Source organism: Catharus ustulatus, chromosome 16 (genome assembly GCF_009819885.2).
Source record: "Catharus ustulatus isolate bCatUst1 chromosome 16, bCatUst1.pri.v2, whole genome shotgun sequence".
In the NCBI taxonomy this organism is placed as follows: domain Eukaryota; kingdom Metazoa; phylum Chordata; class Aves; order Passeriformes; family Turdidae; genus Catharus; species Catharus ustulatus.
Genome location: NC_046236.1, coordinates 8,242,756 through 8,265,101, shown reverse-complemented (window position 1 = coordinate 8,265,101; position 22,346 = coordinate 8,242,756). Strand labels below are relative to the sequence as shown.

General features: G+C 43.2%; 1 protein-coding gene across 4 annotated transcripts in view; it reads right to left on the bottom strand.

Annotated features, from left to right (window-relative positions):
* XYLT1 (xylosyltransferase 1) overlaps nt 1–22,346 on the bottom strand; it is a 178,009-nt gene that overhangs the window by 9,305 nt on the left and 146,358 nt on the right. For 2 of the 4 annotated variants that reach the window (XM_033073751.2, XM_033073753.2), the window contains 5 exons: nt 19,911–20,127; nt 17,665–17,841; nt 15,079–15,338; nt 11,475–11,670; nt 6,025–6,358 (listed from right to left, as the gene is read on the bottom strand). In XM_033073751.2, the coding sequence (XP_032929642.1) occupies nt 6,025–6,358; nt 11,475–11,670; nt 15,079–15,338; nt 17,665–17,841; nt 19,911–20,127 (1,184 nt within the window). Of the gene's footprint in view, nt 1–6,024; nt 6,359–11,474; nt 11,671–15,078; nt 15,342–17,664; nt 17,842–19,910; nt 20,128–22,346 lie in introns of all 4 variants that reach the window. The other 2 variants (XM_033073750.2, XM_033073752.2) reach the window with 1 other exon arrangement.

Genomic DNA, 22,346 nt, shown 5'->3' with positions numbered 1-22,346 from the left:
TGTAGTCAAAATGAGTTCAATCTGTGCACATGTGTCAGGAATGTGCTCTGCCAGAGCATTGCAGTTTAAGAAATAGAAAAAGTACACATTATTAAATTTCCTCCTTTGGAAGCAATTAAATATGGAAGATTGTTTGTCAACATATTAATTAAATAGGAACATTCTGAGTAAAAATTCCCAAATAAATAAGAGCTGGCATTACTAGCAGGATCATCTGATTGAAACAGGCAATTCAGCGAGCTTGTTGAATCAAAGCCTGTTGTGCATGTGTTCGGTGCATGGAACAAGAGAGATCTTTATTCAGACAAGAAACAGGATGAAATGGAACTTGCTGTTCTCTCTGGCTCAGCCTCGTACGTGTCCCAGGTCTCAGGACTTGGTGGGTTATCAGGACTGGAAAGGATGAAACCTGCAGAAACTGCAGGATAGTGCTGGGCAAAGCAGCAGTGTGTTAAGGGCTATCAGTGCCTACAGTGAAAGTGCTGCTCCAGCCAAGACACACGGAGAACCCTGACCTGGTACTGGTGGGGACTGCCTGCCCCACAGCAGAACAGCACCCCAAGTCAGGTGTCAGCACATCCTTGAAAGGAAAAGCTGGGTAACAGCAACCTGAGTGCAGAGCCACATGTACTCATCAACAGCAAATGCTGGGGACTGGACTCAGAACCCTCTCCTGGATGCTGCTCATCTGAGCTGTTCCTCTTTGCATTAAAGGAAAAATGACAGAGAATCGTGACTCCATAATTTACTGAGCTGGTACAGAAGAGAGACAGTGAGGCTCCCAAGCCCTGATTATGCTGTAAAAAGGAAGGTTGGAGCTACTGGGTGTGCTCTTGAAGCTCTGACACTTCAGTCAAGTGTCACAAGGAATAGGTCATAATAAATAATGAAGAATGTAAGCTTGCCTCTAAATGTTTAGACATTTAAATCTCTATGGTTAGCACCACAAACAACTCAAAATTAGCTGAATTTAAGACATTAAGCCAGACTTTTTTTGCTGGTCCTCTGACTTCAGGAGGATGTGTATCAATGCAAAATATATTCCTCTGACTTGAAAATATAACATTTAAAAACTTGGTTATTTTTGACCCCAATTTTTATGCTCTTCACTCACATGTGAGGACATGTTTCTCAATTGACTCTTCTTGGTCTAACTTCTTTGGATTAAATACACAGCTTATAACCAGCCACACAGGCTGGGATTTCAGCCTTTTTGTGTGGGTTTGTTCATCATTTTGCAGAAAAAGCAAATTAGTTTAGACAGAGAGTGGGCTAAGGAATGAAAAATGTGGTTAGCTTGGTATACATTAAGGCGCTAGACCTGTGGGTTTTTTAAAGTTACACAGAACATACAGCTTTATTTCTTTACTTGAATTGTGTTAAAGCCCTCTGGCAAAGAGGTAATTTTTTATTGACATTTTGTTTGTTTTCTCTTGCAGCAAACAAGACAGTGCTGCATTTGCTTATTGTGGAGCTAATCGACTCCTTGTCAGCTGGATCTGAACTAAATTTCAATGCAAATCCCTGTCTTCAGGGTTTTTCTCAGAATGATTCCAGGGCATGTCTGCTCTTCTGCAGTCATGCGCCTGCCTGCTGCTATTACTGTGTTTATCAAGAACATGTCATGTTACCTCTGGTTAATTTAAAGAAATCACAGCAGTTCTGACATAAGTTGCCACCCACTTTATAATCCTATAGATGCAATTAGAATTGATTGAGCCACTGCAAACAACCAAGGGCAAAACAAAGGTTTCCCAGTATCTGCTAATTGAAATGATCTATAAATATGGATTAGGTTAAAAGGCCATTGAGGTTCCTGAGTGCATCACCCATGTCTGCTAATGCTGTCAGCCTTTGAAAGGGTTGGTTGCAGTTTGGGGGGCATAGGGACCAGGCACTGGTATTTCAGGCTCCATGGGAGCAGCAAAACTCAGCAGTCCCATGTCCAGGACATGCCATCAAGCTGGGAATAGAATGGGAAAGGTCTCTCTTAAAGCAAAAAAGGAGGCTGCACTTTCTCACTTCTCTTCTTGCTTGAAGGAGGAAGGGCTTTTAATGTATTCATTTATTTACAATCCAGGGTTTACTATCATCTTGAGGTTTTGGGGCTTTTTCTGCCCCAGAAGTGAACCAGCTCCTGGCTCACAATAACCTATTTGGCTTTAATGGAATAGATACTATCCATTAAACAGGTGACAAATCATTATCGGCACTCCAGCTGGGAGAGCGCTGGAGAAACTTTACTGTGAATATAAACTCAAATTTAAAAATGAAATTGCTTTGGTTTTTTCTGTTCCCCTGACTGTGACCCTAGGAGTCAATCACACTTGGTTTTTAAAGAGCAGGGAAGGGGAGAAAGTGAGATGATGGGGATGCAGGGACAAACTCTACTGAATTTGTCGTTTTCTTAGGACTTGAAGTCTGCTGGGTAGCTTGGATTGCAGTCAGTGAGCTGCTGGCTAAGTGCTCTGAATGACACCTGTTGTTTGCTTCTGCCTCTGCAGCCCCTTCACAGGAGAGCTGGACATCTGCCCTTGAGTCTCCAAATACTCAAATTCCAGTTGCCTAAAGCTGCCAACTGAAGTCCCCCATTCCTGTGTGATCTGCCAGTGATCTTCATGGTTCTGCTCCCTGTTTTGTCTTCTCCATATCCCATTCCCTCTTTGTCTTGGTACAATTATTCCTAGAGCATCCTGCTGGTCCTTGGCAGCCCTCCTGTGTATTTACAACAACCATGGAGTACTTGGCTTTGACACACTCAACCATATGGTGAGAACCTCAAAATTGTTGTTCAGAAGAATAAACCGGAATCTGTCTGTGCAGGAGGTAGAGGGAAGGGGACTCTGGTGGAGAAAGTGAACCCAATTTATCAAATTATTTATCACAAATAAACCTAATTTCCTTTTCCTTTCTTTTGTGCTTTCTCCAGCCAGGCAAATACTTGCAGGCACTCCTGAGCCAGAGTATCTGCTGGAGGCAGAGCTGACCACTGACACAACTCAAAGCAGAGAAAACAGACACAGATCTGGATGACTGGAGGGGGAAAAGGAGCAGAAAGGAATAAGTAACATTAGATTCTAGACTCTCCACTGAGATAGCTTAGGGAGCCATATTTACAGTGGAAATACCCCAAACAGTGTCCTCAGTAATTCCATTAAGATCTGATCTCTCACGGATTCAGGTTTTGAAAAGGTCAATGAATCTGTGTTTTTAAAACAATTTACATTCTATCCGTTACACACATCTGGACACAGCATCAAAGAAAACACACACCCTTGACTTCCCTTTATGGTTTTACTTGCATGCACTGAATTTAGGCCAAAATTAATAAATAAATGGAAATAGAAAAATGAATAAATGAGTGGCATATGTTGTTTTTATAAACTGCTAAACAGAACATCTTTGCTGGCAGCTGTCTCATGATAATTTTTTTTATTTTGAATGCAATTATGAATTCTGAGAGTCATGATACAGGAATGAACGTGTTTTGCTTTGATTCAAAAGAAGAGCCAGTGGCTCCCTTTATGATGCTGGGAAACCAAAACAACATTTCCTTGTTGTGCTCTGGGCTGAAGTGATGTGGAGATAAGCAATGATTTAGGAAATACAGGGATTGTTGTCATGCCCACGTGCTCAGGATACAAGATGTTGGTGGCTGCTGCCAGTTTTGTGCAAAAGCTTTTTAGAATGGCAAAAGCAAACTGCACACAAGATCATGGAGAGATTTTTATGTAACTTTGTGCACTCCACTTTCTAAATCTGGAATGGATGAGACAGAGGGGGCAGAACCATTACTGAGGAAATGACGTGCAAAGTGCTATGAAATGTATCAGTCCAGGGCAATCTTTCTGACAAGAGTTGTTTTTTCATCAGGGCAGGGGAAGGCAGGGTGGGAGTTGGTGGTGGTGGTGAGGGAGGATGGTTGGAAAAAGGAAAATTTTAAAGAAATCCCCTCTTCTACTGACAACTCCTGGCTAAGTCTGATGTATTCTAGTTTTATTTTCAATGTTAAGATAATACTACTATTCCTTCATTTTAAAAGATTTCTGGCAGGTTTTGCATTGTTTACAAGAAATTATTCTTTTTGAAGTTTTAATTTTTCTGTCATACTCTCAAAATACCTTTATTTGGCAGAGAAAAATGTGTTTAAAGAATAAAGTGGTGACAAACTGATGAAAAGCTGGAAATCAAAGCTAAATGATGACTGCCTGCACAGAGCACAATAGTGTCACTGAGACAGAAAGCCTTAAAAAAACAAACAGGAATTTGCATTGTAAATACAATTCTAAATACAGAGCAATGTCACTACTTGCCCCTGTAATTAACTTTCTTCTCTACCTCCAAGCCTCAGCCATCTACAGATTACACATCACATCATCAGTAGTAAATCACTCCTGAGACTTTCTTCCTAGACAGTATTGTTGCCAAGCTTTATATTTCACTCCTGTAGTAGATTCTGTTCATATGAATGAACGAGCTTTTTAACAAAAAATGTGAGCCCAGTGTATCAATGGGCAATATACAGTAATTCCACAATTTCAGTGGAATTATTCCAGATTCAGAGTTTTGCCCTTTACACCATGAAGTGTGGGCTTATTTTGAAGTCTAACACATGCTTACCTGTCCATGGGGCTCTCACATTGTAGGAAAAAGCAGCAAGGTTGCTGGCTACATGCCACGTTTTCCATTCAATTTATGCCTTAAATGTTAAATTACCAAAGAACATGGAATTCATTAATTTCCAGCAGACAAGCTGATAGCAGCTGCATTCAGAAGCTGGCTGCCTCAAACTTTGAAAATGTATCACTGCTACACATGGTGTCTGTTCACAATTTATCATTGCCTATTAGCTACTAACAGCAGTGGGTTGGAGGTGGTTTGGTTTCTGCTTAAGAAACGATGCCACCAAATGTTAGCAGCAGAAATCAGTAAGTTCACTCTGGTGCTGGAAATGTGTGGAATCAAACTCCTGTTGAGTGAGATAAGGGCTGCATTAGCTCTCAGCAGTTGTCTCCTGGTGTTTGCATTACAGAAGCAGCACGTTGTGCTGGAAGGTAAATGCCTGACTCAGTTTATTTGCTGCCTTGTCAGGAAAAAGAACTTCTGAAAACTTAATAGGATCATTCATGTATCTAGCAAATTTAAGATGTCTAAAGTTATGAATATTAATACTGGGCAGATGGAAGCACTTGAGCACTTTAAGAAGAATGGTGAAGATATTCAGAGCAACAAGCTTGTTTTGATCTTAGTGAATAAAAAACCAGGTGTGGCTGTAAAATGTTCCCTCATCTCCCAGCACAGTGTCCTGGGCACTGGCTGCAGACCCAAGCATTTGGATGGTGCCTGTGCCATGCAAACATGGGAGCCTGCAGAGCCTGGCAGCCCCAGAATGGCTCAGGGCTGCTGTGGCAAGGAAGAAAACAGCTTCTTTGTAAAACCTGTCAGTGTGGGTCTGGTCCCAGGACTGTGTGTGTAGATATTTCTGTAACACAGCTGCTTGGCTAGTACTGAGTAGGTATCAGGCAGAAGTGAATGCCTGGACCCGACAACATGTCAGGTGAGTTCTGGCCTAGGGTAATTTTGTCTAATCCAGAATTTTGTATATTAGTGCTTTTATTGTTAAACACACAGGCTTTGTCAAGAAAACAGCTTAAACACATGTAAGTCTCTAAGAGGAAACATGAATGAAAAGCAGCAGAGAAAGGTCAATTTTTCTTTCAATTTTTCAATGATGGCTTTTACGATAGCTGTTAGATTATTCAGAGTCTGAAGTTCTCTGGATTCTGAACTGTGCATAATTTAAAGATACAAACAGTCTTTTGTTCAAAGTGGCTGTGTTTTACTGACTGGATACAGACACTTCCACTTGTCTTAGTGCAAAAGTTTCCCCTGACTTAGTATCTATAAAATCCCTTTCTTTAATCCTCTTCCAATACAGTGCTACTTCATTTTTTTAACAGCAGCATTTACAGTGAATACAGACAAAATTTCTATATTATTCCTGTAGCAAATAATAAAACTTACCTTGTTTGATAGGCTGCTGATTTGAGAAGGTGAGAGGAGTAACAAGGAATTTGGTTTCAGCTACCTGTACCCAGTGGTGCAGAATTTTTATTGTCCAGACACCAGGTCGTAGGGGCAAATTCAGAGGTGGTTTGTAGTGAGTAAACTCGGCACTGGATTCAATAAGAATATCATATGTTGCTGCAATTACATTAATGGGATCCACCCAAATGACAGTCACGGTGACATTGGGGCCCTTCCCCCATTTCTGCATCCCAACTGGCTCGTCTGTTGGCCCCAGGAGCCCGCCGAAATTCCGGAAAAGCCTTTCCTTGGCGTCCCACTCGGTGCCAATCTGAAAGGGAAGAACACAGTGCTGGAAGCATCATCTCTGTAAGCACCTGAGACCCTTACAGCCAGTAAGGGCTCTCAAGAGACACAAACTATTTCTCTAATCACATGAATGATACATACATATAAAAGCAACATGACCTGAGATCATTATGTGGACACAAATTGTGAGGCAAGCAAGGCTTGCTTTGTGTTCCCTTTCTGATTAATAAAAAGGTTTATTTTATTTTATTTTAAGAGTGACACAACAGGTGATAGCACTCTCTCTTTCCTCCACAGAAGCAGTCATCAAAGGACCAAGCCTAGTGGTTGGACACAGTCTATGCACAGAAAAAAAAAGTGACCCATCATCTCCTGGGTCATGAAAATGTGCAATATACTTGAGAGAGGGTCCCTGCAGTAGAGACCTGCCCAGCTGCTGCTAAGACCAGGGAAGACACCTCAGCTGCCAACTTCAGGACAAGTCACATCAGGTCCTTTACTACAACCCACCCATGAGATGCTGTCTCCTTGTACTCCCCTCCTGCCTCATGTGGGAATTTATTTCTTGTAAACTCTTACTGTCATAACAGTCACACTGTTTTTCATTTATTCACTAACAAACCCAGCTGATTCACAATCTAGTATAAATATTTAATTGACCTTTCTTTTTCCTAGCAGATTTATGTTCCACTGCTCTTTATATGAATTTCAGTGGTTCACCCATAACCTGGGGGATAACATAAACTTCCAAGCTGTTGCCACTAACCCTTGTGCACTACTGAAAACAGCATCTCTGACCAGACAGCATGAAATGGAAATACTGCCTTTCCTGAGACTGCAGGGCTGTGGGCTGCACTTCTGCTTTTGGGGCAGTGCCCACCTCAGGTGTCTCAGGAGGTCCTGTCCCCGTGAGGTCAAATCAATCAAACACAAAAAGACATGAGGGACATCATTTGAGGGGAAGAACAGGACAACCCTGGCTCCTTCAGGCAAGCAGACATTTGATGTCCTTACTTGGAGACACATACAAACATTCTGCTATGAAACCCCTCAAAGCCCTTCTGGTCTTCTTTTTGCTCTACTCTCCAAACAGTGCAGATGACCAAAGAGTTGATTTGTTCCCTGTATGGAAAGGCACTGTGGGTGACCTCTGGAGACCCATGCACACACAGGCAGGATCCCCACTTTCAAAATATATGTGGATATTGCAGATTTTCCCCACACAGAACTGTCCTTGTCCCTTAGCTTCACCTCACAAGGGCATGGTCAGAACCTGCTTTCCTGAAAGCATAAGAAATAATTGTAGCTCATTTGCTTCAGAGATTTTTCTTCTAGATTTCATTTCACTTCATGAGAATAAATGATTCCAATATAATGCCTAAATCCCCCCAAATCCCCAAAACATAACCATTACCTGACACCTATTACCTGTACTGGAAACTGTCCAGTCTCCAGTCTCTGCTAAATAAATCCCTGTGGTTGGCAGACAAATTACAGGAGGACTGCAAGCAAAAAGCTACAAGGTCAGTAAAATAAAACCCTACCATCCTAAATCCATCTGTCATCACAGAAATTCTTCCTACTGGGCTATGACACTGCAGAGTATGAGACAAAATGAGGCTTCCACTACTCTGCAATCAACACAGCATTTCTGGTATTTCAGAGGTATTTCACCCAGCACAGCAGCTAATCAAACCAGACAGCATAGCCCAGATATCAGACCCAAGCATCGAATGCCTCGAGGAGCTGTCAGTGTGTGCTCTCCTGACAAGACTGACTGAGTATGTATGGAAATAGGCTAAGAAAGAAAATTTCCTGACCAGACCTTGTTATCTACTTTGCCAACCTTCACTGAATGTGCAGCCATATCACACCTACCACAGCTCAAGGGACCTGGAAATAATAAAGTCACAGCATGTGAAACAAACCTACACCCTCCTGGGCAAAGAGAAGTCTGTAAGGAAGCTCTTTCCACCACATTCAGTATTACTTACTGAAGAACTCATTGCAGAAAACTTACTTCACCCTCAAAAGTTAAACATTCACTCCTGACATGCAACTATTTCCCCTCTCTTTAGTTTCTCATCTCTGAGAAAATAAATCAGAAAGTTTCAGTCCCCTTGCTCCAACCTCCAGGTCACACTGCTCCACACCAGGTTGCACAAAAGGTGTTGAGATGTGTTCACATGCATAAAGGTTTATCAGACTGCTCTGTGGAAGAGCTAAGGCTGCTTTTGGGGAAAAATCACAACACAATTGTTGTCTGGTTGTTAAGCTTTGTGCAGGCATGGCATTGGGTTACCTAAAGCAACCCAAAAGTTACAGCCAAAGGGCAGGGGAAGAGGGGAGGGAAGGACAGAACTCCAGATCCCTGTGTGCTCCAGGGCCAGGGCTCACACCAAGGCTCCCCAGGCACCTCGGGGAGGGAGAGGCAGGGAGCTGTACATTCTGTTCATGGGATCTGCCCTTTATGTCTGGTTTCCAGCTGGGGACATTCCTTCCCATGATGCACAGCTTGCAGTACCAGCTGTTTTTAGAAGCACAGTATTTTATAGGGAATTTTACTTAAAGCACTGGTTAAAGGTTTACAACCCTTGAACTTTACACAGCTGAGCTCCCAGTACTGAGATGTCTGATTTTACAGGGCAAGAGATACTACAGCCCCATAATAAGTTTCACAGCTCTTTAAACCATTGTGAGTAGGCTTTCACTTTCAAGTAGAATACACCAAGTATGGGATGGAATCAAGCAGTAATGAATATCTGACAAATTATGATGGGATGTGGCACAGAAACTGACATTTTCCACATCATTTTAATCTTCTTTGTTTTGGGTTTCAAGAGCAAGGACTGTGCATGGGGTACACTTGGAAAGCTGAAGATCTCTCACTGGCTCAAAACTTCTATCTCTGTTTGAACCCAAGATAAAATTTTCCCAAGATAAATTATATGCTGATTATGGGTTTGTGTCTCATTGCTCACCACAAACAGGACCATTAGGTTCACACAATGCACACTAATTGCCTGCCACCTAGTTTATTTTATTCTCTGTGATGAATCACAATTTTTAACAAGGCCAGAAACTTCGTGTTCAACTGCTGGATGGTGAGCTGAAAGTTTTAGTTCTGTGCAGCAAATCAATCCCCAGCCCTTCACAGAGCTGCCTGAACCCAGGCTGGCAGGACACATAGTGTGTGCATTGTGCACGAGCCAATTTTAGGAGGTGTGGGAGTTCCATGCTTGGAAATCATCTCTCTTGGATTTCCTGTAAGTTTATTTGATTTGCCTCAGCCTGCAGCAGCCATGTGCCATCGAAATGCTGTCACTAACTCCCCCAGCTGTGGGGCAGCCCAGCTGGCTGATGGCTTCCCACTGTCCTCCCAGGGTGTGGGGTGAAATCTGCTCCTTGGGAAGAGCAGTCTGAGAGGAGCAGAGGGCAGGAGGCAGGGGCTGGAGAGATCCCCTCATCTCTGCTGCAATCCCAGTTGTGCAGCAGGGTCCCAGAGGCACTCAGGACATTCCATGCAGCACTTCTGTGTGCTCCTTCTGCTGGCCCCAGTGTGTGAGCTGGGACAGAGGAGAAAGTTCCCAGTGAAAATAGCCCCATTCAGTTTTAAATTCCTGCCAGATCATGGGGTGAAAGTTGTTGAAGAACAAGCAGTTCTATGTCCCAATAAGCATAAATCTTAATTTTATTTTCTGTGAACACTGATGCTTCCATTTTAGCTAATCTGCTAAGTTTGTTTTCCACATGCTACACCCTGACAAAACAGTGGCATTTTAATAAGCAGTAGCAGATCAGAGCTTTCCAGCCACCATGAAGATGAAGAAGTTAATGCTGGATTTATAGCATGGTAACTGAGAGAATTAATTCACTCAGAGGTAGAGATCCCTGAAGGCCAAGGGGAGGCAGAAAGTAAAAACAAAAAACAAAAACAAAACAAAACAAAAAAACCCGCCCAAAACAATTTAAAAATTGTATTATTTACTTTTTACTATTACTCCTGGTCTTTGAAAATATGAATCATCTATGAAAGAAGAGGACATTTAAGGAGGTAAGGATGTTAGGTGAAGAAAATATAATGAAAACAAGCCACCAAAACTCTTTTTGTTGAGCTTCAAATAGAAGAAAATGTTTCCTTATGCTCAAAAAAGCTCACCAGTGATTACATTCTTAGAAGTACCAAATAAGCAGCAGAAACACTCCTACAAATCACAAGAATTGGAGCTTGTATGAACATTTATCACTGCACGAAATGGCAGGCCTACCATCCGACACGTTGATAAATGAAACACACTTTCCATCCATCTCTTTAATGGCACATTAGTGTCATGGATTTGCCATGCACACCAAAACACTGAATCCCACCTAGGCATTTCTTAATTGCCCAAGAAGATGGTAATTTATGGACTTAGCCATAATGACTGGAACACATTTCTTCAATCAATTTTACACCTTAATTGAAATTTGCGGCTTAACAAGAAAAATCATGAAATTAACTGCTCAGACAATTGTATCTTTTAAACAGAACACAGATGTCAGGTCCTATTAGTGGTCAACTTTCCTGATATATTTTAGGTAGTATTTTTATACTCTGTGACAGACACTGGGACAAATTTCTAGAAAAATAACAGGATTTGTGGGAAATCTCAGCCCCTGCTGTGATAATTTTCTTTTTTGTGTTACAACATCAATATTCTGCTCAGTACCAGACTACCACTAATTTTACAAGGTTTTTTCAGTGTACTCTTGAGAGACACATTCAAACATGTCACCATTTACATTTGGAATTGCAGAAAAATGGCATTTCCCCCAGGAACCTTTCACAACACTCTCAACAAACACGGTGGCAAAACTTTTAAGTTACTTTTAAATTACTGAGCCCCTCTGACAACAACAAAAGCCTTCCATTTCTTTTTGAAACAGAAGGGAATGAGCACACTCAGATTAATGCAAGAAATGAGTGTTGCCCACAGATCTGAACTGTCAGCAGTACCTCCTTTATGATGAGGATGTACACTGTACTAGAAGGCCACTCTCACCTCAAATTTACATGGAAATACAATTTCCAAAGGCTGCTGATTTAGTGTTCACTCTCATGATGCCAGAGGTATGCTTGGGTGGCTACAAACACTCACCTCTGAGAACTGCAACCTCCCAAAATCACTGGGTGGACTTGCAATCTTGAAGACTTTCTTGGGCATCACCCACGTTTCCAAAGTTTCCAGTTTACTGACAGCCAGGTTGGTTGCGTGGTGCCGGATCAGAAAGCCTTGGAAGCGGTCAGCAAGGAAGTAAAGGTGGATGGAAACTGGATGGCCCATGGGGTAGTATCTGTAAAACAGCACATGTTCATCAGTTACACAAGAGAGACATGAAATCTCCATTTACTTGGAGCTAATGGCTTGAGCAGCATTCATTTCAACTAGAAAATCCACCACTGTACATTAAGAGATTTCAAATGTGGTCATGACTCATTATCAAATATTCTTAGGCTGTTCTGATTACCCCGAAACGTAAAAATATGTTACTAAGAATGTTATATGTAAAAATATGTTACTCATTAATTCCAAATCCACAGCTCCAAGCTCTTTAGGAGGTCCTTCTGTGTGCTAGAGAGTTCCTCTCCCTCACCACCTCTCCTGGTACAAAGTGGCACCCACAGACACACACAGATTGTTGGGGTGCAGCACTGTTTGCTCAGATAAACTGCAGGACAAAGGATGTCCCAGGATTGTGCCTGTGCTCCAGAGCTGCCTTTCCTGCCCCAGCAGGGTCAGTTCCTGTCTGGACAGGACAGCAGGGAGTGCTGTGTGACCAGGCACTGACCCCTGGGCCCTCTCCATTCCCAAACCCCTTTCCCAAGGGCAGGGCTCTGCAGGGTGGCACTGCAGCAAAGGACAGCAGGATCCCATCCCCATTTTAGGTCTCCTTATTCTAAGAAAAAAAACTTCACAGTCTTTAAAGACTTGAGATTGCTTATGGTGTGATTTTTTGATTCATAATAATGAAAAAAACCAAACACCTTGAGAAACAACTGGGCAAAGCCACTCACTGAGAGATCTGGAAGCCTTCAGCTGCAGTTGAGATTTAAAGATATTGTAGTCACAGCTTCAAATAATTAAAATGTATGGTTGATTGCTATGGCCTCATAAACATCTGTAACAATGTTTAGGTACATATGGATGCATAAATAATTAAAAACATGTTATTCACAGCTCAGAAATGAAGTATTTTGCTACTTTACAGCACTGATGTTAACTGCAAAATAAGTTAAACCATTGCTACTTTACAGCACTGATGTTAACTGCAAAATAAGTTAAAGCAATCAGCCTCACACCTTCCCAGTAAGCCTGACTCCTCAGGCTTGTTATCACAATTAAAGGATGAGCACTAAGAATGAGCACCAAGGAGGACTTTCCATTGCACAAGGTCAGCAACACCCAGAAGGAACTCTCTAGAGCTGGAGAAATCAGCAGAAGACAGGGTACCAACAGAGCCTGCACTGATGGACCGAGCAAAAACACTGCAAAGCTACACAGCCAACGCCAGCAACAATCTGACTTCTGTTCTGAGCACTAAGACCTCCTGTTTTATATGTGTGCAGCAGCAAATATTTACAATATCCTTGAAATAGTCTGAGTAAATTGCCTCTTGGCAGCGGAGAGTAAAAATGCCTAGAGATGGAAGAAATGAATTAAATCTCAATCACACATTAATGCTGCTCCCACGGAAGATGCTGACACTCCATCTCCTCTGGTACACGAGCAGTCTGCGGGGGGCACGGCGTTCTGAGGCTGTGGGCTGGCCCTCCTTAGGGAAGTGAGCAAGGAGCTGCTCTAATAAACATCTCCTGGGCCGCTGTGGGTGGCAGCGGGGCCTGACTCCAAGGGGATGCGAGGCGGGAACCGCTTTCCTCGCACCATGGGCTGGGTGCTGCAGGCAGGATCAGCCAGCTTGGGCTGTGCTCAGCCCCACAGCAAAGGGAACAGTGTCCAGGTGCTCAGCCCAAACTCATCCCTCCCTTACTGCACTGAACATGCAAAATGACAACAGGGAAAGAGGAAAGGTAAAGGTGCAAACACCCAGGAGGACAGCGCCTATCGAAAGAGATGTGCATCATAAACCTGAAGATCATCTGTCTTTCTCTGGTCTGAACTGGATGCTGACTCACAGTGTCTTGGGAGGCTCAGGTAGGTATGAAAATGAAGCCTCTGCTCCGTATCACTGTTTGCAATTCCTCCCTGCACTGTTTCATGAGGCTCAGCCTGCTGTAAAGGAGCTGTGCTTTATCCTAGAGACAGCTGCAGTCACAGTGTTCCTATCTATAATCTGAGCAAGCTTGAAAAGCACCTTGAGTTCCTGTGCAATGGAAAGTTCCTCAGAAACAAAAGTGATAATTGATATAAATCAGCATCAGAACCCTGGCAAAAGGAGTGAGAACAAAAGTAATGGTCAAATTATTTCAGCACTGGTTATACATAGTCCCCATCTTCTTTGTTGGCTTCACTCTGCAGGACAAATGACCCAGGACTTCCTTAGGTCTGCCTTTATTTCATGTAAGGAAGGCATGCTACTAGTGATTATTTCTATCTAATTGTTATTGATCTTCTATTGCTTTGCACTGGTAACCTTCACTGACAAAACTCTAATAGGAATCTGGAGCACTTATTGCCACATCTTTCTAAATGGGACTTTGCTCAGCACTTCCATGACTAATTTAGGAAGGTCAAGGCACATTTGGTTCCCTCTCGAGAACACGAGAGGGGCAACGTCCATCCATCAAAGCACATGGAGCATCTTCAGTGTTTGCTGACTTAGGCTCTATGTGTTTTCCATTAGGATAAAAAAGGGCAGGCTCCAGAAATACACCCTGAAGAAGGAATTAAGAGATGGTAAAGCAAGACTTTAAAAGATGAACCCTCTCTGCTTTGAATCTAAACAGCTGCAGATGTGTTTGCAGGCAGCACACATGTACCATGAAGTGAGCCTTTTCTGTGCAAGTCAAACTTCAGGAATTCTTCCTTCAAATCCCTTTTAGACTTAATTCTTCTTAGCCAGGCTTATAGGTTGAAAAGGAACCTAAAATATAAGGGGAATCTCCTTTTAAAGAAAAAGGACTTTAATTTGAGATAAATCTGTCTATCTATATATAGGTAGATTAACACCAACACATATTTAATGTATTTGATGCTAATAGATCTTACCAGTTGCAGCACATTTGGCACGAGAGCTGCACCAAGCAGGCAAACTGAGCCAAGCAAGCTCTCTGTACTCCATGTGTGCTCCCAGGGGAACAAACAAGCAAGGACCATTAACCTGCCTGTGTTCAGATTTGTTCTGAAATCCTGTCCTCTGCTTTTGGTAAGCATAATAGAGGTGAACACGACCTCTGCTGCAATCACACGGAGGGTTTAGGAGCTGAGGCTATAATGCACTTGCTGAAATTAATCAAGGGAAACGCAGCAGTGGGGGTAGCACTGCCCAACTGGATCCTGTCAGTCTTCATCAGGCTGGAGCGGAGCTCCTTAAAAGTGCAGCAAACAGGTCACATAATGTCAACCCGGAGTAGCCCCAGCTTTATTATGGACATAAATACTGCTGGAAATAAGCGCTGTGCACTTGCAGCTGCCAGCCCCAGCTGGTGGCCGCAGCACAGCCAGCCCAGCAGAGCAGCAGGAGCCAGCAGAGGCTGGCCCAGCGTCCCCAGAGCAGCGAGCAGCGAGCAGGGGCAGCACTGACCGGCAGCTGTTGTCCCCAGCAGCGTGGAAGGAGCTCTCGGCCCGGCGCAGGCCCAGGCGGGAGAAGGAGTGGAACATGGTGAGCGCCACGTCGCTGAGGGCGCCCGGCCCGTCGGGCTCCTCGTACACGTTCTCCCAGTAGGAGCGCAGCCCCGGCGTGCCCGGCGGGTAATTCCCGTACAGGTGATAGTCCAGCTGCCCGATGATCTCCTGGTTCACCACCGCCTCAAACTTGCGGGCAAAGAACGTCGGCCTGGCGGTCTGCTGTGGGGACAGACAGGAAAGGACACTGAGTCCCGTTTTCAGACATCACACTTTGTCCTAAGCAATGGGTTGGAGCTGAGGACGTGATCTGTTCCTCTCCATGGTCACCTTTGGGACTGTGGATGATACAATTCCTCCAAAGCCATCTTCCCCTGGCCCCTGGAACTTGCTATAATAGATAAGGTTTCCTGGATACCAAGGTTGAGCCAAATTCCTTAAGAATTTGGTCACTCTCCTAACACTTCGGAAGATAATTGGTTAGAAATTAGTCTGTGTAATTGGTCAGCTCACCTTTAGAACCTCTCACTTAGATTGGATGCTGTTCTTTGTATAAACTTTTATTGGCTGTAGTCTGAATCCCCCCTGAACTTATAAAAAATGAATGTCTGCCCTTTGTTCTGAGAGAATTCCTGCTTGACCACCTTTCACCTGAAATAAAAACTCTTGTGGAATTCTTCAAGTAAGGCCCCGGGTCTTTCTCTGCTGGCTAAATGTGAGCTTTCTGAGAGATGGCTAATCGATATTAGCACTCTCTGGTCCTGGTAAATACCACCAGGGACCAAAAAGAGTCACATGGGACCATTCATTGTTAGGAGTTATGTTAAGATGCAGCTAAAATCAACATAATTACTCAGTGAAAATCCTTCAGACCAACAGGCAGCCCTCAGTGCCCTGCTCAGGAAGGCTCTCCAAGTGCAGGAGGGCTGGGAATGCTCTCCAAACCCCCATGGCAGCCTGGAGACAGTGCAGCACTGGCACGTGCCATACAGGGAGCAAAGTGTACTGTGGCACTGGGGCTCAGAAGAGCCAGAGCAGCCTTTTCTGTGTATGGGTTTGGTGCTAGGAGGTGGTCAGAGGTCTCTGGGAGAGGTGCCATTTGTGGAGAGGCTTCTCCACTTCTGAGTGGTCCTGCCCACATTTTTTCTCTGCACTTGACAAAATTTTGGGCATATAACTACTTTATATGCTACTCAACTACCATTAGCTTTCAAAAAGCCTTGTTTTGCCTTGTTCATATTTTGAACATGGATCCTGAGGTGCCAAGGAATTCAAGAGTGCCCCAGATGGCTGGAAATTCTTTAGAGGATGCTCAGTTTTGCTCTGAGATGGCACATGCTGCGGGCTTTGTGCCTCTGTGGGAACAGCAAGCCCCAGCCTTCTGCTGCTGTGTGCTCATGTGAGGGGCTCTCTCACCAGAATGTGTCAGAAGCTGCCTTTACATCTATTCTAATTTTGAACTTTCTCTTCCAGCTGATTGTAAACCTGATTGTTTTCTGAAATATCATTGTGGGTTCACAGCCTGGAGCAGGTAAGGCTCTGCAGTCTGGCAGGAGTTTTTTTAAGACTTGTCATTTATTCTGTGCTGGCGAGTTCCCTGGCATTGGTGTTTAGGGCAACAGAGCCTCTTTCAGATAATGTCTCATTTGCTCTTTTTGTGAGTGCCTGTGTCACCAACTTCAAGCGTGCCTGGTAGGCAGCACATCACAGTAAAGAGAAGATCTGTGTTTCAGAGCAGGCATCATTGCTGGGCTGTAGGGTAACACATTCCCCATCCCACACAAACATGCTTTATGCAGGGAACCCTGAGGAGCTGGAGGGATGGAATTGCAAATCTGGTGACCTTGAAACAAGTAGCTGTTCATTCTCAAGATACACAGGCCAGATACAGCCTGGAGACTGAGTGCACCCTGGGCACAGGACACGCTCTCACAGCTGTCTTGAGGAAACTATCACAAAGGAACTGATTAAACAGTCCTGCCAAACCTGGGTGATCAAAACCTCATGACTAAGGCTCCCAAAACCACGAGATAAACTTTAATATGATCATGCTGATGAATATAATAATGAAAATGGATTTTCCCTTGTGCTGTGTAAGTCTCTAGCACGCACACTAATCAACTTCTAAGCTTTTTTAAAAGATGATAAAGATTGCTTAACACTGAAAGCCAGTTTTGTGAAATGATGAAAGCACCTCAGTTGGAGCATTGGAAAAAACCCTTTTGCAGTAAACTCACAAGAGTTACCAAGCAACACTGGTACAGTCAGAGATGTGTCAAACTTCCCTCCTTTCTAGCACAGCAGATTATCAACACCAAGGAGAGTTGCTTTGTGACCTTAGCATGCAGTGGTATGTCTCCAGAGCCAAAATACAGGAGAACTTATCTTTCATTCTCCTGAAATTAAGATCAGAGTTTCCTCACATCTCTTTCTCCCCCTGCCTGATGGAAGCTTCCCTTCCCTCCCTCCGCTGCAGCCAGGCACTCAGCCAGCTCTCCAAACCCAGCACAGGGGGAAGAGCCTCTCTGCAGGAGTGTTCAGTTACCTGGAACCGGTGGAAATCTGCTGGTTTGAAGTCATTGGGTGAGCAGCCACACCAGTCCACAATGTGCTTGTACTGACACTTGCAGCCGAGCTTCCTGTTCCAGTTGGTGATGCGCAGGTTGTTGTCCACCATGGAGTCACAGAAGGGGCTGTTCTCCAGCACAGTGTGAAAGAAGGACTGCAACAAACACAGGGCACACCACCATATTTAGCTCCTCAAACTTCCTTTTTCTCCTTCACTTCAGCTCATGGGCCCAAGCCTAATGCAGGTGACCTATTTTCATTTGAAATGACAGAATTAACAAGCTCTATTGTTCTGGCACATATGAAACACACTCTATGTGCCTGTATTCCATAGAGCATGGAAAAATCATAACACTCTAGACCCAACCAAACAGCTGAGGTCTTGCTCCAAAAACATGGCACAGAATAATTGCACTTCTACAATGACCAGTCTTGGATGCTGGCAGCCCAAAGTACTCCAGGAAAGACACCAGTGCCAGCAATAATTTTATTTTTATTTCAGCTATATGAGCAATTCTAAGAAATGCCCTTTATTTCCCTTCTGTAAGTTACTTCCTAGTCTAACAGATTTTTTTATTTTTCTGAACAATGTGCTAATGGCATATTTCAAGTTGTATCCCAAAACAATTGTCTGAAACACACCATCACCCTGGTTACTCTGATAAAAATACAGTCTCAGACAGCTCTTCTGTGGGTGTCTATCTCCAGCACTCTGAAATGCATTGCTGGTTGAATGGCTTTGTTCTGAAACATGCAGTTCACCCTAGGCACCAAAAGGACATTCTGCCTCCTGCATTTATGTCTGAAGTTGTAAGTCTGTATTTGCTGACTCATGGCAGCATGGAATTCCTATTGGACAATCCTAATTATATCATCATAATATCAGCAATTACATAAACCATCTATAATGGGGACTGATATAGCAGGTTAATAGGTCACTTAAGGCAGGGCCATTTTAAAAACCAGCTATTTGTCTTGCAAAGAAAACCTTGTAGAAAAAAGCTATGGAATATCATTGAGTTTCACCCTGCAAGAGACCATTTTTGGAGCAGTGACTCCTCTTTAAAATCAGCAATAGTAAGATCTATAAATAACCAGCATTAACATTAGCATGGCTGGCCCCCAAATAATCCCCCTACCCTTTTTAATGTTAAATGACAGCCCAGTGAATATGGATTTTATGCTTGAACTGTTTGGTTAAACCTATAAAGGCATCCATTCTCATTCAAGCAAGAGGGGAAAAAAAACCCTACCCAATTACCCATTGCCCTGTGTCCTTTTATAGCAATACAGGAATTTCTCTAGATAATGGATGAAAAGGTTATCAGAGTAGAGAGAAAAGGTGATTTTTAACAGAAACAGGATTAAAATAAGATAATGCAACATGTGTGGAATAATAAACCTCTATCAAAAGGTAACAATTGCTGTGCTCCACCACAAACTAACGAGCCTAGATTTGCAAGATCAGTGTCATCCATCCCTCAAAATGTTCAGGAGCCAAGGCAGTTATGGGTTTAAGGGCCATCATCAGTTCTTGCTTGGCAGGCTGACTGCTGCAGGCTGTGGAGCAGAGCCTGGCCAGCCAGGGGAGCAGTGTACCTGCTGGGGCAGGTGCAGCACCGGCTGCCAGCCACGGCTCTGTGCTCTCCCTGCAGATAACGCACGTTCCTGACACATTGCTGCACGCCAGGCAAAACCCCACACTGCTCTGCATTCCCCTTCTGCATCACTTGCAGCCACAGCGACTCCTGAGTGATCTAAATGATTTGTGACTGTGCCTTCTAGCTGAGTTTTGAACAGAACAATAAACCTTTGTTTGCAGGGTTTATATTTTTAAAGAAAAGCACTGGATAATAGCAAGGAAAGCTACTTATGAAGACAATTCGCCATCTCTAATATCCTTCAAAAGCTTTGTGCAGGAACAATTTGCAAGCAAAGGGCAGCTGGATTTTTGGTTGTTCAGTAACAGATTAAAAGGCTTAGAAATACAAAACAAAGTCACTCTGCAAAAAAGTCCCACAAACAAACAAAGCAATAAACAACTGCAAAAGATGTTCTAACCCTAAAGGGCTTACTCATCACAGAAGTAAAATTTTCATTACCCACTGTGGGATGCTCCAAAGCCCACTGACACCAGGTGAAAGCCCCTCTGATGTCAGTCAGAGCTTTGGGACAAGCACAAACAGAGGTTTGAACAGTGAGGGACTCTTTGCACTCACATACCTCGGCAGGAAGCAGTGTGTAAGAGTAAAACCTCTTCATCTTTGTTACCAGATCATCATTGGAAAAGGTGACATATTCCACAAACTTCCTGTTGAGGAGGAACCAGTCAGAGCCTCCATCAACCGTGATTCCCTCCGGGATCTTGCGGTCCCCCAGGCGCCACATGTGCGTGTCACACTCCAGGAACAGCCGGTCCAGCCCTTGCTTCCTGATAAACCTGAGGGAATACAAGAGCAGCCAGGAAATGTTCACTTTGTTTTGCTATCAACAGGAGCTTTATAAATAAAAAGCTTCTTTCTCAAATAAAAAAGGATCAAAAGGTCACTTGTTTATATTTCTGTTCTACTAGTAATACAAATTTAATAAATCATTGATTGGTTATATCAATAACCAATAATACTCTGTTCAGTTCAATAATCAATAACTCTGTTCAGTTACAGAGGTAAAGATCAACAGATTGCTTTTAAACATCATTTACACCTTCTGCTCTCCTAAGGCTGTGCAGGTGACAGAGCTCTAGGGCAGCAAAGTCCATAATGTTCATTAACTCTGAACAAACCACTGTGAAGGAACTGCAACATGAACAGGAACTAAACACAGACTTCTCTCTCTAAATAAATTAAGTTTTTAAAAAACAGGAGAATGTACATAAAGGTAAAATAACCAATTTTCTCCTATGTTATTATTTCATTAATTTTTCTATAGGGATATAGTCAATTAGGAGAAAATATCATTGTATTGCTATAGAATGAGCAAGTTTGCTCCATTTTCAAGTCTCTGAGGAACAATGTTTTGTTATTGCTGAACCATGAATAAGAGCAGCAACTGCAGAACTGCAAAGTGATGGAAATTAATTATTTGAGACCAGTATATGAGAAGAAAAGCTGGGAAATCAATCTTTGGACTGGATTCCCACTCATGTTTTGAGACTGCCTGATCCAGGTTTCTGTTTGTTCTTGTGTTTGGGGATGATTTCCCTGGAGGAGAGGCAGGGCAGCCCTGCATTAGCACCGAGGGGGACTGGGCACCATCCACCCCATGGGATGTGAGCACTGGGCACATCCCCCATGCTCACTGACCACACACTACAGCAACCCACAGCCCCCAGCCCTTCTGCAGGACAACAGCAGCTGTGGCATCTGCAGGGAGAGGGGCACAGCTTCCCTTCCTGAGCCACTCTGCTGTGCCAGGCTGTTCCAGGATTAGCAACTCAAGATGACATTTTCCTGGTCCTCAAACACATTCTACTGAAGGTAGGGGGAAAGAACTAAAGTTAAGGAACAACAAACACCAGAGCTTTCTGGAGTCCTGCAGCTGGAAACATGAGCATTAACCCCGTAGGCCAAGTCCCTGGTTCAAGTTCTCTTCCACACCAATCAAAAGACTGAGATGCAATTATGAAATGGTGCATATTAATTTTCAAAAGGACCGTAAATGACTTCAGGGTCTATATCCTACTGATAGCTATGTCTCTTTTCACAGTAGGAGAGGAGCTCCTCTGTTAACACAACAGTGTTGAAAATGTGTAAATGAGAGTCAAGAAATTTTTCTTTCCATGAACAAGTTTCTAATTTCATGTTCCATTATGAAGGATAATAGAAAAGTCTTGCAATTTTAATGCAGTGCTCTGGAATGTAATCTTCAAATTCAATATTTATGCAGTTATCTCCAAATCAAATATTAATGTGCCTGAAAGTTTGGTCATTTATTTATTTCTCTTCAAAACTAAATGCTCATTAGACTTAATTATTTTAAGAAAATAACAGAACTTTATCGACTATATTTAAATGGGGACATAAAGTTCTTTTCCATTAATTAATTTCTTTCAACTACCATCTCTACCAATTTATCACCCTTTACTCTCCTTTTCAAATAGAAGGTTCTTTGACTGCAATAGAAATCCTCAAACAAAAAAACCACCTGGCTGTTTCAAAAGCTGCTCCACGTAGAAGCTGCCCCAGCCTGTGTGACAGGATACAGCTCCCAGCTCGCTGGCACTGCCCCAGCTTCAGCCTCACTGTCTGAACCTGGCAGCAGAGGAGCATGACCCCACTCCAGATGAGAAGGTCCCAGCAAATCCTGACTCACAGCTTCATGTTTTCCAAAATAGTTGAGAGGCTCCTTTTTTTCTATGTGTTTTTTTCTATGGGTTTTTTTGAGCTAATGGCTTGGAAAAGCAAATCTTGGGATATGAAGTGAAATAAGCCAATTCCTGGAAGTACAACTGATTTCACATCAAACCTCAGCCCCTATATATTATACAACAGGGTTAGTAGAAGAAACTAAATGTACTTTCCAATCACTCCCCTCCAGCAAGGCAGCAGAGCCCAACTGAAGAGCTGCAATGCCTTTAGAGGTCTCCACAGAAATGACCCTCTTGTGCTTGTGCTTCTTGAAACCCTCCTAGAAACATCACACCAGGTTTCAGAGACAGAA